We start from the raw sequence: 18,303 nt of genomic DNA on the forward strand, positions 1-18,303 counted from the left end.
GGAGCCTGCTTTGGATTCTGTGTCTCCTCCTCTCTCTGCCCCTCCCATGCTCATGCTCTGTCTCTATCTCTCAATAATAAATAAAGGTTAAAGATAATTTTCTTTTGAGAACCTAAATATAGATATAAAAATATTAAACCAGATTTTCTTTCAATTCCTAATCAATAATAAAGTTTTTCTGTATAGATTGCTTTTAGTTTGCAAAATACTTTCACAAATGCTAACTTTCCTGACACTGAAATTATGTATTTTGATTTTAAAAGTATTAATTTTTTAATTCTAATCCTCTTTAGTAAGTTACTCCTCATTCATAGACTTGGGTTTGGAAGTAACATTACAGATCATTAGGTCTAACCAAGTATGGGAATACCCCATTTCAAAATTCTGATTAGACTGACATCTAATTTCTGTCTGAGTGACAGGAAGGTCAATAGGTCAATTGGGGTTCATTATATTTTGTTTAGCTGTTAGAATTTTTTTTATAAATTGACTCAAAATTTTTTTTGTTATTATATAAACTCTATTCCTAATTACAGTAATTGATATTCTTGAAGTCATCTATTGTGCCCCCTATGTTTTGTCTTTTTCTGGCTTACCATTTTTGATATGTTGACTCCCTGATCAGTGAACATTATTTTCTTCAATTGCTTTACTATCCTAATAAGCCAATTCTTGTAACACCCTCTTTCCTTTACAAAGTCAGTTCATAATGGACAGAGTAAATGACTGCTCTGATTAGAGATTTGGCATTGGATACTTTTCATTTATTGGGATAATTTGGCTTGTAGCATTGTTTTCACTTGGCAGTCCCATTGCTTCCTCATTAATTCACAGCAAGCATTTGGTCAACTAAATCATAGACTCACAAAAGCTTTGTCAATTTTACATTCGACTTTATGGAATTAGTGTAGGAGTTTAGTTACATCCTTGCTAAATTCAAATTTGTTTGGGACCATAAGACTTGGTATTCTAGGAGACCATTGTTCTCTTTTTGACTACAGATTTTGGTATGCTATATAATTGTTATTCTTCTTAACTTCATGTCATTCAGATATTTAATGTGCTTGAATATTTTGGCTTATTATAAGCAAAATTAAAAACAAAAGATTATTTAATCTGAAGGATCTCTGTTGTATTAGTTTTAAATCTACAGAGACAGGTGGTCTCCTAAATGGTAATTAAAAATTTACTCCACATGCGCTGTAGCTAGTCACAGTTTTAGAAATACTACAATAAGGAATTCAGGAAAATTTCACTGAGGAATTGATGTTCAAGTTCTGATCTGAAAGATGAATAAATTTAATTAGGCTGGGGTGGAAAGATAGGCAAGATATTCAACTATAGGATCAATTAATGATTTTGATTTCATATAAATTACAGCAGAAAGTTTAAGCTTTTTAAAGCAAAGGATGACAAAATCATATCTGTATTTGATCTAAGCTTTGAAAATATTCTGGCTTGCATTGTTTAGAATTCAATGAAGGTGGTAAAGGGGAACTTCCTGAGGCTAGTTAAGACAAGGTTGGTGGTGGTGGCAGCAGAGATAAACTAACTGGATCCATTGGAGGGCTGTTAGGAGGTGAAATCCAGAGTATGAGGAAGAATGATTAGGAAGAAAGTTGAGAAGGTGCCACAGATTGCCCCTAACTCACCTAGATTGCTGGTGGTGGTAATCTTGAAGATGGGTCACTCTGGGAGAAAAACTGCTTTGAGTTAGGAGGAGGTATGTATTATGAATTTTTTTCAAGCATATTGATATTCAGATACTTTTGAGATGATGTATTTGAAGAGCCATAAAAAGATATATACTCTTTGACCAAAAAAATCCCAAGTCTCTGGGAATGTAGCCTAAAAAAATAGTGCCAAATATGGGAAAAGTTATGGCTGAAAATGTCTGTTACAGTGTTTTTAATTAATAGGAAAAATTGGAAGTAATGTTACTATTTAAAACATGGGGAAATTTAATAAACTTTTGTCAGCTTACACAATGGAATATTATTTAGCCAAGTAAATAACTAAATAATAAACTGAAGAGTTTTAAAAACTCTTTAGGGACATGGAAAGAATTATATAATGCTAAATTATAAAAATAGTTAAAATACTTTGCAATTAAAACTGTAAAAACAAATTAATATGAAATAAAACTACAAAAATCTAAGAAATTGCTCAATAGGATATTAAAATTACAGGTTTATATATTCTTTTCTTTATTTAAGAATTAGTAAAAAAAAAAAGAATTAGTAACATGCTTAATTTTTTTTTATTTTTTAAAAAATGCAAATTTAAGTGCAAATCTTGTTTCTCAAGATTATAGTTTGTTTTAAGAATACATATTTTGGGGGTCCCTGGGTGACTCAGTCCCACCACTTCAGCTCAGATCATGATCTCATGGTTCATGAGTTCAAGCCCTGCATGGGGCTCTCTGCTATCAGTGCAAAGTCTGCTTCAGATCCTCTATCCTGCTCTCTCAGCCTGTTCTCCCTCTCTCTGTCTCAACATCAATAAACTTTAATAAAAAAATTAAAAATTCATATTTTTAAGTTTATTTGTTTATTTTTGAGAGAGAGAAAGAGTGCATGCACTTATGTGAGGACCAGAAGGAGAGGGAAAGAGAGAATCCCAAGCAGGCCCCATGCTCAGCACAGAGCCAACATGGGGCTCCAACTCACAAATGGCGAGATCAAGACCTGAGAAGAAATCAAGAGTAGGACTCTTCACTGACTGAGCCACCAGAGCACCTCAAGTTTGTTTTTAATTAAGGAATGAATTCTTTTTCCTAAGGTTAAAAATATTTAACAGTCATACCTTTTTTCCCCAAGATTTGTAAAACAGTCTTAAACAGCTCTTATGATTCCTATTTTATGCCTTCAGGATAGAGGCTGACCTCCTTTATATTCAGTCATAATTGTTAAGTTTTATGTTAAAAAAAAAGAAACTTGGCTAATATTAGTTACTTTTTAAAAATTTTTTAAAGTTTATTTATTTTTGAGAGGCAGAGACAGCCTGAGTGGGGGAGAGGCAGAGATGGAGAGAGAAAATTCCAAGCACACTCTATGAGGTCAGCACAGAGCGTGATGTGGAGCTTGAACTCATGAAACCATGAGGTCATAACCTGAGCTGAAACTAAGAGTCAGAGGCATAACCAACTGAGCCACCCAGGTGGCCCTAGTTACATTAAAATTTTTTTTAATGCTTATTTATTTTTGAGAGAGAGAGAGAGAGAGAGAGAGAGAGAGAGAGGTTGCAAGTGGGGGAGGGGCAGAGAGAGAGAAGGAGACACAGAATCCGAAGCAGGCTCCAGGCTCTGAGCTGTCAGCACAGAGCCCCATGTGGGCTCAAAATCACGAACTGCGAGATCATGACCTGAGCCGAAGTTGGGCACTTAAGAGTCCACGGAGCCACCCAGGCGCCCCACCACTAGTTATATTTAAATTAATCTTTTCCATGTGTTGGTATGTTATGGTGTGGAGGATACGTAATTTTCGTGAACTAAAAATCTGAGTTCTAGGAGTACTGCATAAACTTAACAGCAATTAGCCATATCATTTAGTTCCAAGAGCCAAGACAGTCAGATTTTAAAATGTAGTATTTTTAAATTGTAAAGATTTGCCTTTAGAATTAGAAAGGATATGAACTATATTTTTGTGAAACTATTTAGTCATTTTATTACACTAAATGAGAATTTGAAATTTTAATTTTATTTTGTGTGTGTGTGTTTTTTTTTTACATTTATTTATTTTTGAGAAACAAAATGAGACAAAGCGTGCATGGGAGAGGGGCAGAGAGAGGAGACACAGAATCTGAAGCAGGCTCTGGGCTCTGAGCAAGTGGTGAGCACACAGCCTGATGTGGGGCTTGAACCCATGAACTGTGAGATCATGACCTGTGCCAAAGTTGGACGCTCAACCGACTGAGGCACCCAGGCACCCCTATTTTGTGTTTTAAATTCACTAAATATTAACCAAGATTTATTACCATATTTTACCAGTAAGTTTGTTAGCATCAGCAACATTGCTTCATTTTGTCAATTAGCATAAATTATATATCACTATGGACCAGAGGACTGTAAAAATTATCACTTTGGAAAATGGTTTATTTTCTATTTTTAGAAGAGATATTTTTAATTATACAATCATAACAAAGTTTTTCCTACTCCAAAGATAGTATTCATTTAAAAAATCTTGTGTAAGCTAAGAGTATATATGAGTAAAGACATGAAGTTTTAATAAGCTGTATGTAAGCATCTGATATGACATAACTAATTACAAATGCATTGAGAACTGGCAGTTGGTTTTCTCAAAAACCTTTTGGTAACTTGTTGCAAAATATAGTATAGTAAATATAATTCTTTAAGAAGTGTTTTCCATATTTTAGGATAAAAATTCCTTTCAACTGACTTTTAATTAATGCTTAATTAGCTTTATTCAGAGTGGAGTTTTTTAAAGTCAGTTTCTAATCGTGCCTAGATGATGTTATAAATTAAAAGTGCCATTAAAAAGTTTCCATGTGGATACCTCAAAGTAACTAATCTTGAAGATTTTTAAAAAGGCGCAGGTTGGGGCTCCTGGGTGGCTCAGTTGGTTAAGCCTCTGACTTTGGCTCAGGTCATGATCTCATGGTTTGTGAGTTTGAGCCCCGCGTCGGGCTCTGTGCTGACAGCTCAGAGCCTGGGGCCTGCTTCGGATTCTGTGTCTCGCTCTCTCTCTGCCCCTCCCCTGCTCAGGCTCTGTCTCTCTCTGTCTCAAAAAATAAAAAAACACTAAAAAAAAAAAAAAAATTAAAAAAAAAAGGCGCAGGTTTCCAAAAATACCAGTACAGTTCTGATGCAATCTCTACATCCTGTGATTTTGAACCCATGAGAGACAATGGTTGGTTGGTTTGTATATTCTTCGATGCACTCTGAATATTCGATGGACTGTGGGCCAAAAGCTGCTGCTCTGTTACATCCAGGGGCTTGATAATTTCCAGATTTGGATTATTGTGGTATGCTACTACTCTAGCTGATTTTGAAGCTGCTAATGCTCCAAGACAATTGTTGGAGGAGAAAGAGGAAGATAATGACAATGGTGATAAAGCTACCATGAAATACAGCTACTCACTCTCCATACTGCATTCTATAATTACTGGTGGTGATCAAGTTATAAAAACCATTTTAACGCATAAAATACTGCATGCAAATTTTGATATTTACTTTCCTATCAGTTAAAAAAAAACATTTGTTGATTGTCTAAATCAAGAAATTGGAGTTGACTCTCCTTCCCCAAAAAAGAAGTAAATTTCAAGTAAAATTCAAACTGCAATCTACCTATATAATAAACCTATATAACCGAACCTATATAATAAACCTATATAACCGAACCATAATATATTTAGGTTATTATTATTATTAGATAATATGTATTATTCCCATTGCCACATTCCCATTGGTTTCTGTAATGTAGCACGTATACTGACACTAACATTGACCTAGAAGTTGAAAATTCAGTTAATAAGCTCTATAATATTTGATAGTTTCCAAAACAAATACAGATACATTTACATATTGATTTTGGCTCTCTTCTTTCCACATGACTTCATACTTAGGCTTCAGATATTTCATCAATCTCTGCTCTATACATTTTATAAAGTCAAGGTAAGATCAATATATTTCAGATTATTCTAAATGTTCAATTTATTTTAAACATTATAAATCATCTATTCCTATATTTTATCAGCACATGACATAAACATGCACAAGGCACTGCATTCACCAAAGACAATTGATAAATTAAAAAATATTTTACATGTACTTACTTGAAATAAAAGAATATGCCAAGTGAGATAAGCAGTGATGCAATAGATAATCCATGTCCAATTATAGTCAGGTAAAACAAATTCAGTGCAGTCTACAATTGGTATGAATAAAAAAACAATTAAGATTCCTATCAATACTATAATCCCACATGTGTATAAGCTCAAATCAATAGAACAAGTTATATTTCTAAAAATATGTGTTCTGCTCACATTGCCATTTAGCTTACAAACCAATAGATACTTAAATACATCTGGAAAAAAGAGTATCTGTGCAAATTTATCAAGTGACATCAACGTTTATAAATTGTATGTCCTCTTAATGTAGAAAATTAGAAATCATATATTAAACCTAGGAAGGAATAATTTTATTGATCTAGGTTTTGTAATACTTGAAAGTAGCATTTTATGTTTTGAAGGACATTGACAGTTTTTACTCTATCACTTTGTGAATGTTAAATGCTATTAATTATTTTTGTTTATTTTAGATAAGGCTTTCTTTCCTACTGGGTTTTTCTTTTTCCTTTAACAAATTTGAAGCCCCAAGACTAATCTCAATATAGCAATTATAGGAGCCTCTAATCTATACAAATATGTTTTTTCACATGGTTTCACTCTTCCTCTTTGTTTTTTTATTTTTCTGTATTCTATTTGTAACTTACCATTTTATTGTATATTTTTATACTTCTCTTTAAAATCTTCTCTGAATAAGCAAAGAACACATGATTTATAAGTATAGTGATAGTTGACATTTATCAAATGCTTACTATATACCCATGAGTTTTCTAAGAATTTTCCTTGTATTAAGTCAATCCTTATGAAAACCTTGAGGCTAGGTTTATTGTTATCTTCATTTTATATACAAGGAAACTGAGGCAGAGAGAGGTTATAAGCTTGCCTGAGGTCATATGGCTGGTAAAGAATAGGAACAAGAAATCAGGACTCAGTTCCAATCACTGACAAACTGCCTGTATATTCACACCTGTGCAAATGTATTCAGGCACTTTCTATCAAAGCTTAATTGTTGTGACAAACTGTGACTAACCTTGACTTTAATGTATTGTGTTAAAAGTGGGAATGTGAGTAACCTAGCAGCCAGTCAGAAGGACAGCCTTCTGTTGAGGGACAGATAGAGCTGTGTACACCCTTTTGGACTTACTTTGTTTACTTGAGCACAATTCCTGAACTTAGTTCTAGAAATTCCAATACCAATGAATATGTTCCCTTTTCTTTCCCTTTTAAAATATGTTTTCTTTGGGAAATTTGAAACTCCAATACCAACACATTGACTTGTAAATACACTATTACCTAGGAGGATTGCTTCCTTTGTGTAATGACAGAATGAATAATTATTTCCACAAAGATTTTTCTCCATTGTTTATAAAAAGGCTTTACAACACAATGGAACACTAGCTAAATTTTCTCCAATACCCTATCAGTAACTAACTTTGTAAGTAGATCATGTAAATAACATTTCAGTTCATAATTATTCCATACCTTCACTTTCTCGTGTGTGTTAAGATTACACTGGGTATAATTTGTCCATGTCCTGTTGCTCTCAGGATGTCTAAACCAGTTTCCATCTTGGTCACAGATCTTTGTAACTTTTTCTTTAATTAAAAAGAAAAGAAGAAAACATTAATGCGATTAATTTAGAGTTTATTTAATGTCAAGTGGATCTGTATATAAATCTCTGTTTCTACCTGACGGATCAAAGTCCTGAAAGTAATCAGGGCAGTGCTGCATTGATTCGGTTCCTGCGGCAACATCATTCCAGCATAACCACCCATCCCAGGTTCTGTTACAGTAAATGCCTTAAGAGAAGAATAAAAATCAGTGATTAATAATCCCTTTAGTTATACATGAAGACATAAGTCTTACTGGTGGGCTAATACTGACATGAAATACATACTACCAACTGCAAATGAAGACCATATAAAATCCATAGCTGGTAAGTTTTTCATCAAGTCATTATTGGGTTTATTGCCAAATTAAATTTAGAAATATCCATAAAAGTGTACTGAAAAGTTTAGATTTAATTCCAGTTCTCAAAGGTGGCTATTCACTCAATAAATCAAGTGGTCTTTGATGGCTGTCCTTAACCATAAGGGTGGTAGTTACTTAGTGTCCCTATACTTAAAACTTTTTAAAAGTATGAGAAATTGGAAAATGTGTGTTCTTAGGGCAAGGTTTTAGTATTTTCTGAGATAAACAAATGAACACTCTAACACTTCCTATTTCACAGTATTGACCCTAACAGATATTCAGGCCCCTCTACCAAATTGTAGCTCTTACTTCCCTTCCTTTCCATTTCAAATGGAGTAGAATGTAAACATTCTCATATTTTCCTTTTAGTAAACTGAAGAGAAAGATCCTCTTATGTGAACAAATATAAGTTTTTTTTTAAAAAGGGATGGAGAAATAAAATGACCAATAGTCCAATGTTATAACAGTCTATAATTAAAGAAAATAATTTTTCACCTAGTCGGGCAAGTACTCATAGATAGAAGCCCAAATGTTTCATGAGATGTTTATTATTTTTTAATGGATTTGTGCCACAATCTCAGACTCAATCTAATCTTCATTGAGGTAGAAAAAAATTCTACTGGCCTGAAAGTGTAAGTAATTCTATTAAATTATTAAGTAAGTAATTCTATTAAATTCTATTAAAAAATAACTCATTTCATCTCTGTTTTTTTCTCCTGTGGTTTTCACTTATTTAAATAGTCTACATTCATATATTACTAAATAAAATGCATTTTGTGGCCTAACAGAGAAGAATTCCCTGATAGAAAGCATCTCAAACAGATCCTATCACCTGTCCAAAAGATCCCATCTAATTAATGATAACACTGGCAGTATGATAGATTACATGGGGCAGAATTTTTCACATGTGTTGTATGGCATTTGAGTGAGACAGGAGTAGGTATTCCATTAAAAGAGTTTCTGTGGTCAAAAGATTTGGGAAGCATAAAGTTGAAATGAAGACAGTTCTTTCTTGCAAGACTTGCTAGAGTATTTAAAATTACAAAGTGCATTATGAAGCTCCAAGAGGAGGATTTATTACATGGTGATTCTAAAATTATTGTATCACAAAATTATTTTATTATGAAACACTCATAAAGATATTCCTGTTGTTCAACAATGAGATTTGAAGACTACTTTTACATATATCTACACGATTTGGAAGGGGTTAATTCAATAATTTGAAACTTGAAACTTGGAGTTTAATGGAATAAAGTGATAAGTCAGATAAGTTAACAGAATTTGTATGCAGTTTGTGTACTGGATAATTTAACCCCTAGTGACATAATATCAGATAGTTTGTCAGTGTCTGGTATATATCCAAGATATTTTTAACTGAATAAATATCTCATTAAAAAAAGTTTGGATAGATCTATCTAAATACTTCTCCAAAGATTATCAAATTATATTGTTCCATTAGATTTTTCATTAAGAATTGTTCATTACAATTCTAAAAGTTCTAAAAGTTGACCAATGTGGGAAAATCACTTTTTTCTTTCTCACAAGCAAGTTCATTTTGTCAGTTACAAATACTAATAATAACCTACTGTCAATATTTCATTTATATAAGAAACATTATATATTATACCATCAAATATTTTTCCAAAAATGTAAAGATCTTTGTATCCACTGATAATTTAGAAATATCTAAAGTCTAGGGGTGCCTGGATGGCTCAGTCAGTGCGTCTGACTTCAGCTCAGGTCATGATCTCACGGTTGACGAGTTCTAGCCCAGAATCAGGGTCTGTGCTGACAGCTGAGAGCCTGGAGCCTGCTTTGGATTCTGCCTCCCTCTTTCTTTGCCCCTCCCCCGCTCATGCTCTGTCTCCCTCTGTCTCAAAAGTAAATATAAACATTAAAAAAATAAAAAAAAGAAATATCTAAAGTCTTTACATTTTGCTATGTTTCATTGTGAGTTTCACGTTTTACATTTTGAAGATATACCTGTGCCAGATAAAAATACATGGCCTGCTTTTGGTCTTGATTTTTTATTTTGTTTTTGCTAAATCTAGCAACTCTAATTGTGCTACTCATCTTTGTATCTTCAGAATCCAGGCAAATATCTGGCACTTAGCAGGACTTCAATAATGTTATAAAAATATCTAAAGAATATCTTAATAGAAACAGAAGCACTTAGACCAAATGTATTATACAAAGCACGCATTATGCAAAAAAATTATTATGCAAGCTCCTATCAAGCAGCTTGTGAAAGAGAAATACAAATTACATAAGCTGAAGATCAAGTCACTGATTTAATTAGACACACATTTGATATTTTAAATATCTTTGTACCATAAAAAACATTACTAAAAATATTCCTGTTGCACATAGTTTGAATTAGAATTTTTTAAAAAGGAGCAAGATAAATTATGTCGTAAATTTCTTCATAAGTTAGAATGCATATGTAACAGGAAAGCTAACTAACCCATTTTTAACAATGGACCTAAGAAACCCATAAATGATATAATGGAGTAGTTTTCTTTTAAAAGGGTATCAAAGGCATTTAAAATTAAATAGTCATGTTTACCTTCTGTTTGTTGAATAGGGTCTTGCATAATTTTTTGGTAACATTCATACTGAGCTGTCATGATTTTATTTCTAGTATAGACACCGATCTCAGTTAAGTCATCAATGTTCTCTTCTGATTCTGCTATGTCAAGAATCTAAGGGATTTAAAAAAAATAAGAATTGTGAGAATGTCTGTCAGAGGCAGTCTGTCACAGTGGAAGAAGAGTAGCTGCAGTGATATGCTACATGGTTAACTGGTTCTGGGGGGAAAATCCCTGATTTGAACTGTTTGCTAATTTTCATGGTTTAAATGTCCCCACCATGTTTAATTTCAAGTGACCTCAAGTAGCTGTAAATGGCAGCTCTGGGAAACAGGCTATAGTCGGTTCTCAGAAGCCTATAGGATCTGGCTCTAGGATGTGAGCTCTGGAATACAGACAGAGTTGTATTGAAAATCCACCTCTACTTTTTCACCTGCTCTGTGAATATGGGCAAGATATTTAAGTCCCTAAGGCTCTGCTTTCTTATTGTAAAATGGAATAAAAAAATTTTAATGGGATAAAATAGTATCAAGATAACAGAGGGGAATGGGGCGCCTGGGTGGCTCAGTCAGTTAAACACTGACTCTGAATTTGGACTGAGGTCAAGATCTCATGGGTTCATGAGTTTGAGCCCCTCTATGGGCTCTGTACGGACAACATGGAGCCTGCTTGGGATTCTCTCCCTCTCTTTCTCTGCCCTTCCTCTGCTCTGACACATGCATTCTCTCTTTCTCAAAATAAACTTAAAAAAATAATGGGAAGTATTTGACACATGGTAAATATTCAAAACTGTTGGCCATTTTTATTATCAGATTTTGATCATCAAAATATTGAGAAGTTCATTTATGTCATTGGTAAATAGAATTTTTACTGTATGTACATCAATAAACGTTTTGGACAAGATATATATTTAAGATCTTCCAATTTAGTAGTACTATTTTAAGCTTCACTTCCATTTTAATATCTGCATGACTTTTTGTTACTGTTTTGCAATATGAAGCCTGTATAACCTCCCTCAACCTTACTTCTTCTTCACTTTTGCATTATTTCCTTTAATTATCATTCATAAGCATTAATTTTCTACTCTTATTTTGTTCCCTTACACTTGATTCTCTGTTCTCTAGCCCGAATTCATATTTACCAAAGTCTAAGTAGTTATATTCCCTCAGTGTGTGGTACCACTCAAGCCTCACTATCACCTGAGCACCATTTAACATTTATTCTCTCGTTCTTTGATTAGTTTTAATTTCCTAATAAAGATTTGTGCAGCATTTGTGCTGCACAAGCAATAAATGTAAATTTACAGCATTAAGAAAATTAGTATTTTTCTCCTGTTCTCAGGAAGTTTATAGAATTGCATAAAATCAATATCATTTTTATTCTTAAAAACACAGCTTTGCACTATCTGAATGAATTCAAGAAAAATGGTCACAATTCCTTAAATTACAGTAATCAGATTGGTAATCTGATACAGAATTACCTGCAGGCAACCAGAGTTGGCCTGTGCAGTTCATTGGCACGCTCAGTGCAGGGAGGGAGCTGAAGAAACAGGAGTCCTGCTTCTTGAATTCTAGGCTATTTACCTAAGATAACATCTAAGAAGTGTAGGATTTGGACTGCTCCTAGACTGGAGAATGTTTTCAAATACAAATGCTGATAGGAATGTAGGCTTGTTCCCCCCCCCCCCCCCCATTTAAGTTTTCTATATTTTTCTTGAGTTTCTTTGTTTAAATCCTCTTTTGGGGTTTGCTTGAAAACACCACAGGAAATTTATGTGCTGGCACAGAATCAGATGAGATTACATCTGTCGGTTTCTAATATATATAGTGAGATAAGAGTACAGTCCCTGTTTTAATGTGGGAGAGAGAAAAATGTGAGCAAAATATTTCTGTAAATAAACATCCAATTGTGTGTGTAAGGAATATGGCCCCTCCGGTAGGGCAATAGGTTTGTAGTCATCCTTAGTCTACCCTCCACCTCCAGTCTCACCTTCCCCGCAGCCGCATGCAAGGGCACACATGAGTGCTCACACTCACATATACAACTGCCCCAAATTTAGCATCAAAGCCCATCAGAAAACAGGCACTTCATACTCATTTGAATGAATGGATAAGGAAATTGATTGAAAACAGTGCATGGTTGGGGTGCCTGGGTGACTCAGTCGGTTAAGCATCTGACCTCAGCTCAGGTCATGATCTCACTGTTGGTGGGTTTGAGCCCCATGTTGGGCTCAGAGCCTAGAGCCTGCTTCCTATTCTGTGTCCCCCTCTCACTCTGCCCCTCCCCCACTCATGCTCGCTCTCTCTCTCTCTCTCTCTCACTCAAAAATAAAACATTAAAAAATTAAAACATAAAACAGTGCATGGTTTCAGTTAATGTAAATCAATCAGTTGGCAGAATGGGAGAAAAACCAACAGGTTGGAATCTACTTTTAAACAGATCTAACACATACTCAACAGGTCTGGTTGAAAGTATTTTATTTAATATATATGACTGTAGTATAGAGCCATTTCATTTTTCTTTCAAACTCTGACGATTACCTTCCTCTGGTATCTTTTACATTTTTATTATGGACCTTCCTCACTTTAACATCCCACTCCCACCTCACTGCCCAACCATCCTATAGTGCCTCCTAGCGAATTAAAGCCTAAAAGGATACACTAAAAGAAAATAAAGTATTGCTCTGTTGATTAAAAATGTACTTAATTTATTCATCAAATAACTGTATGTCATTTTGTTGTTATTAATGTTTATTAATTATAGGTTTATTGGAAGTCAAAATAAATAATCATAAATAGAGAGATATATTAGAGGTATTTATCCTTACCATAAAAAAAGGCAAGATAAACAGAAAATACAGGATACATTTTTTCTCCATCATTGAAGCCAAAATTAAATATGCTGTACAATATAAATCAAACTGCAAATAAAAATGAAAGAAATATAATTAATCAATATTTATAAAATAAATTTATATGGTACTCAGTGGTAATTTTTTAAAACCATATAATAAGTAATTTAAGTAATTAGAAAGCATCTTACTTTCTTTGCTTTTACCAAAATTGGAATAAAATAATTAAAGTATCAAGACAAAGAATTTCACAAGAGCATAAAGGCACAAATTTTGATAGAATATTTTACCATAAAGCTCACTTTTATCTCCTATATATATTAACCTCATTTTTAATTTTCTGACTCTTCAATAATTTAAGGGGAAAAACTTTCCTCAGGCCAATTTCTTGAGAATCAACAACCATACGTCACAAAAATGGCCTTATAATTTAATAGAAATTATTTTTCCTTTAATTGGGAACTAAAATATTCCCTAAATTATCTATATTAAAATAAGGTTACAGGAAATGGACAATACTACATAAAGTATTTCTGTGAAATTTTTCTAATGGTAGATACAATCCTGAGCTAATGAAAATGGCCTCTAAAACAACACCCCCTAACATCTTAATTCTTAAACACAAACATTGCTGGGATTGCTTACTCACTGTAAGGTCCATGAGCAACCTACTTTGACAGTGCTTTTATGAGATAAAAATTATCATGATATAGTCATAATACAATGTTTATTTAAGTGAATGTATCTGAAGTATTTATCAACAGAGATTTAAAAAATCCAATCAATAGATATTTGCCAGAAAGCTATGAACTAATATTTAATTTTGTTAAGAACCTTGTCATGATTTTTATTATAGGTCCAATGGTAAAGTAAGAATTATAAAAAGTTTTTCCACATATTAAATTATTATTTTTATAATCACATGCAACAAAAGCACACCAATTTCTAGCAACTTGAATCTATGTCATTGCTTGCCCTTACCAATGACTCACGTAGACAGCTTTTCTTTTTAATTGTAGTAATCTTCCAAATAACGTTTCTCTTCTATCAGATATACTGGGTTTTTATTATTAGTTGATCTTCTTAAAAAAATAACTAAAAAATGAGAAGGCATTATATTAATTTTAGATATTTTAAAAAAATGTTGTAACAAGGAAAAAAATGAATAAAAGTTTTGTCAATATAGTAATTAATGAGTTGATATTTTAGTTTTTATTACATTTTACCATGAGAAAATCTAATTTTCCAATACTTACATACACAATTGTCTCCAGACTCAAATCACATTTTCCCCCGGATCATATTTGATGTTGTCTTGAAGAATTTCTTAAATCCAGGGGTCATGACCTGAAATATTGATCGATGTAGTAATTTAATATTATTTTAATGAGTCTGCATAATTTCCATGAGAAATAGAAATTTTCAAAGAAAATACCTCTATTATAATGATATTTGTATTAAGCTATTCTAATTTTTTTAAATCTCTTTTGCTTACAATATATTTGAGTTTTCTCACAAATATTTGCTGTTTTCCATTATATGGAGAAACTTACGTTAATTTCCATTCATCTAGGATGGTTAAGATACTAAACTTTTAAATTAAACCACAGTTTAATTTTCCTTTGAATAACTTTCTTTATCTAATAACTTCGTGGAATGTGTTATTAGTCTTAGTTACATATATCCATTTCCCTTGCTCATATGTTTTTTTTCAAAGCCAGAAACCATATCTGATTGATCCGTGTATCTTTGGTTAATTTATATTTCCTGTAAATGAATGAAAAAAATAAGCCAAAAAACTACTTTAGGATTTTAAACTTGCAATCAAGGAAACTAATCATAACTATTAATTAACTGCTATTTCTTCTATTAGAAGGCTTTAGATAGTGTTGGAATCCATACTGACAATGAAAATCAGAAAAAAAAATGTTGCTCTATCAGCATTTTTACTTTCTTATGAAAGAATGTTCCCAAAACTATTTATCTGTCAAGTTTTGTGGTTGTTGAGATACTGAATAAACAGTAATTTACTGCTTTGTAAGTCTTTATAAAGGTTAAGCCAAATTTAAAACATTGGTAGCTTACATTTCTCTGTAGTAAATATATATAAAACAGAAATATACAAATAAGAATGTAAAGAAATATTATTCTATTTGTAAATCCAGATTTTTATGAAATAATGCTTTCATTACTTATACATGAGTTAGGATTAAATGAACTATAAAATGCACATAAGCTGGAAAATGGAAGGGGAAAGAGCTTCAAAAACACATTTGGAATTTTGCCAAACCCAATATATGTGAAAAAACTTTTACACAACATGAGCAGTTATTTTTGTTGCTTATCTAATAGGCTTCAGAATCAGAGTTCTAAAGAGTATTTGAGTGAAATTCCTTTTAGGGTTCACTAGATAATTCTGGCACCGATAATTAAAGATTTTATTCAATTCACGAAATATTTACCAATGCAAATCATTCCACTTTTATAGTTTCCTTCTTCACCCTATTCTTAAATGATCTGGAACGTGTGCTACTAGTAACCAGGGGGGTATTCTGCACTGTGTAAACTCGTAGCACTCCTAATCCAGCGGCCAGTCTGTGGCCTCTGGTTTTATCAAGGATGCAGCAGCAAGGTTGGGTGGCAGTTTTACAAACACATGGTGGACTCCTGTACGCTCCATAAAGTCTAACAATGCCCATTTTGTGTGGTGATCCAATTCATTTCAGTCATCTACCTGACAAAACACCTATCAAATTTTCCTGCCAGCGGACACATGTGGGGAGCAGCAGTTATGAAAGAAAGATCACTTTCACCAAAAGTTCTGTAGATCCATAATGGAAGGATCATGACTGGGCATGCAGGTAGCACCCCTACAGATACAGCTGAAGGTCAGTTTAGACTGAGTCTCATGTTGGTAGATGTAATGGCATGATTGTCATCGGAAGTATGTTTAATTGTATTCTTCAGTTTAGCTCAATGGTTCTTTGCATGCTACCTCTACAACGTTCATTCAGCGGGCGGTTCTCTTTTCTATATTTAGCTTACTCCAAATTTACATTTGCTAAAATACATTTGATATTAACTGACCAGACCTTTTAAGCAAATCATTGTAAATCTCTTTCAAATCTTGTTAAATTATTTACTGACAACTGAGTTGCATGTTGCCTTGTGAGATGTAGTAGCTCCCATTCAATTCTAAGGAGAAATGAAGTATGTAATTAAGGGTGCAGTTAAATGACTAAATCTGCTAGTGGGTTTTTCCAAGTGTCTTTAGGTTTGTGTAGTAGGAAAAGAACTTATTTAAAACTAAGAAAGCTCTAATTTGAACTCTTAAGTGGATTTGTGATCATAATGATCCTGCTAGTAGTTAACTGACATTCTCTTTAACTGCTAGCCTCACGGATCTTATCAGTACTATTTCATTTTCACTTCCCAAAATTAAACAAAGTGGAAGATTTGGTTCTACTACTAGAAACAAAATAATTTTCTTTAGTGTACACATGCAATAAAAAGATCTTCATTCCTCTTGCCAAAAAATCACCAACATAATCTAAAAATGATTTATTTCATCAGAGAAAAGAACATTAAGAAATGAAGAATGTTGTAAAACTTCAAAGAACTTTTGAAATATAGGTTTCTAGTCACTTAGGGCTTTATGTAATATCATCCTGGTTTCATTTCCTAAAATTACCATTGATCTGTACCACAAGACATTTTTCATGGATCTACATTTCCAAGTGCAAAACTTTTAACCAATCTTTTTTTGCTTACTTCAGTGTGAAATCATGTTTTATTCTACATAAAAAAATTTATAAATCAGTGTGACTTAATCAATACTAAGTTATCACAAAAACCTAAATCCTCTAAATGCATAGTAGTGCCTTGCAAACCTACTTTTTATTTTCTCAATTTTTATATTCCTATATGCACATTTCATTAATTTATTTTCTTTATGACGATTTTTATTTTTAGTTGAGTTGCCTAACCCTGATACTAAAAGTATATGTTCACTTCAAGATTAAGAAAAAAACCCACAACTTTTAACTTCCAATCTTCCATTTCCAACATATCTTGCATTTTTATGGGCCTTATGCCATTTTCTTTTTTTCCACTTATTTATCCAGTCACTATAAAGTAGGCTAACAGAAGCATTTCCCACACATATCTCATTTGCCATGAAGCATCCTGAACCTTTGTGTGAACAAAGTAAGGCATTTTCTATTTAGTACGTGTCTTTCCCATATGACATATTCAACAAGTTACATTTCTGAATCAAAATAGGGAATAAGTACTCTCCTTCAACCCCAGTATTCTATACTTGTATGGCAAATGGAAGTTTCTTTCTGTTATTTTATTCAATGTAGAATAGATTGTGCCACTCAAGAAAAATGTCAAAGTACAAGAATCCTGGTTACCTTTTATTTTCTCCTCACTGTTTATTTCTGGGCAAAACCTAATTTCTGCTAGAATTATTTTTACAAATTACTTTCTTTACTTACAATCAAATATTTAAGAAAGAAATGACAATATAAGGTTTGAATTTCCTACCCCTATCCTGGCCTGTCCTTAACACTTTCAATAAATGAAGCAGTAAGAAAATTAAAACAGAAGGATTCTTTCTCCTAAACATCTGTTAGTGATATAAGGAGGTCAAACTATATGGTTTGTAAAGAAAAATAATTTCACTTGGAGCTTCCATAATTTTTTAAACTATTGAATGAACAGGTAGCAAATCATTGATGTAGCATGAACCATTGTTCCTCCAATTGTGAGTTCGTGGATGATTTGCATCAGAATCACTACTGGAACTTCTTGAACATGTCAGAATGTCTAGGCCCCACCATAGACCCAGTATCTTCTGGAGAAAAACTTGGGAATCTGCATTTTGTGTAAGCCTTCAAGGAAATTATTGGTCTATTAAATTTTGAGAAGCACAATGTTAATACATCATTCTCATTAGACCATGCTGAGACCTGAACACATCTACATTCCTCTGTCTCTAGGTCCTGCCAGACTATTTTTTTAATGTTTTTATTTATTTTTGAGACAGAGGCAGAGCATGGGCAGGGGAGGGACAGAAAGAGAGGG

At 33.0% G+C, this 18,303-nt stretch overlaps 1 protein-coding gene across 1 annotated transcript in view; it reads right to left on the minus strand.

The window, feature by feature from the left end:
• The window catches only part of CALCRL (calcitonin receptor like receptor), a 103,248-nt gene that overhangs the window by 31,119 nt on the left and 53,826 nt on the right, over positions 1 to 18,303 (minus strand). The window contains exons 3-9 of the mRNA XM_042949407.1: positions 14,472 to 14,562; positions 14,197 to 14,310; positions 13,192 to 13,284; positions 10,343 to 10,478; positions 7,494 to 7,604; positions 7,288 to 7,400; positions 5,794 to 5,885 (exon numbers count right to left, since the gene is read on the minus strand). Of these exons, the coding sequence (XP_042805341.1) occupies positions 5,794 to 5,885; positions 7,288 to 7,400; positions 7,494 to 7,604; positions 10,343 to 10,478; positions 13,192 to 13,245 (506 nt within the window). The 5' untranslated portion in view covers positions 13,246 to 13,284; positions 14,197 to 14,310; positions 14,472 to 14,562. The remainder of the gene's footprint in view (positions 1 to 5,793; positions 5,886 to 7,287; positions 7,401 to 7,493; positions 7,605 to 10,342; positions 10,479 to 13,191; positions 13,285 to 14,196; positions 14,311 to 14,471; positions 14,563 to 18,303) is intronic.

This window comes from Panthera leo, chromosome C1 (genome assembly GCF_018350215.1).
Source record: "Panthera leo isolate Ple1 chromosome C1, P.leo_Ple1_pat1.1, whole genome shotgun sequence".
In the NCBI taxonomy this organism is placed as follows: domain Eukaryota; kingdom Metazoa; phylum Chordata; class Mammalia; order Carnivora; family Felidae; genus Panthera; species Panthera leo.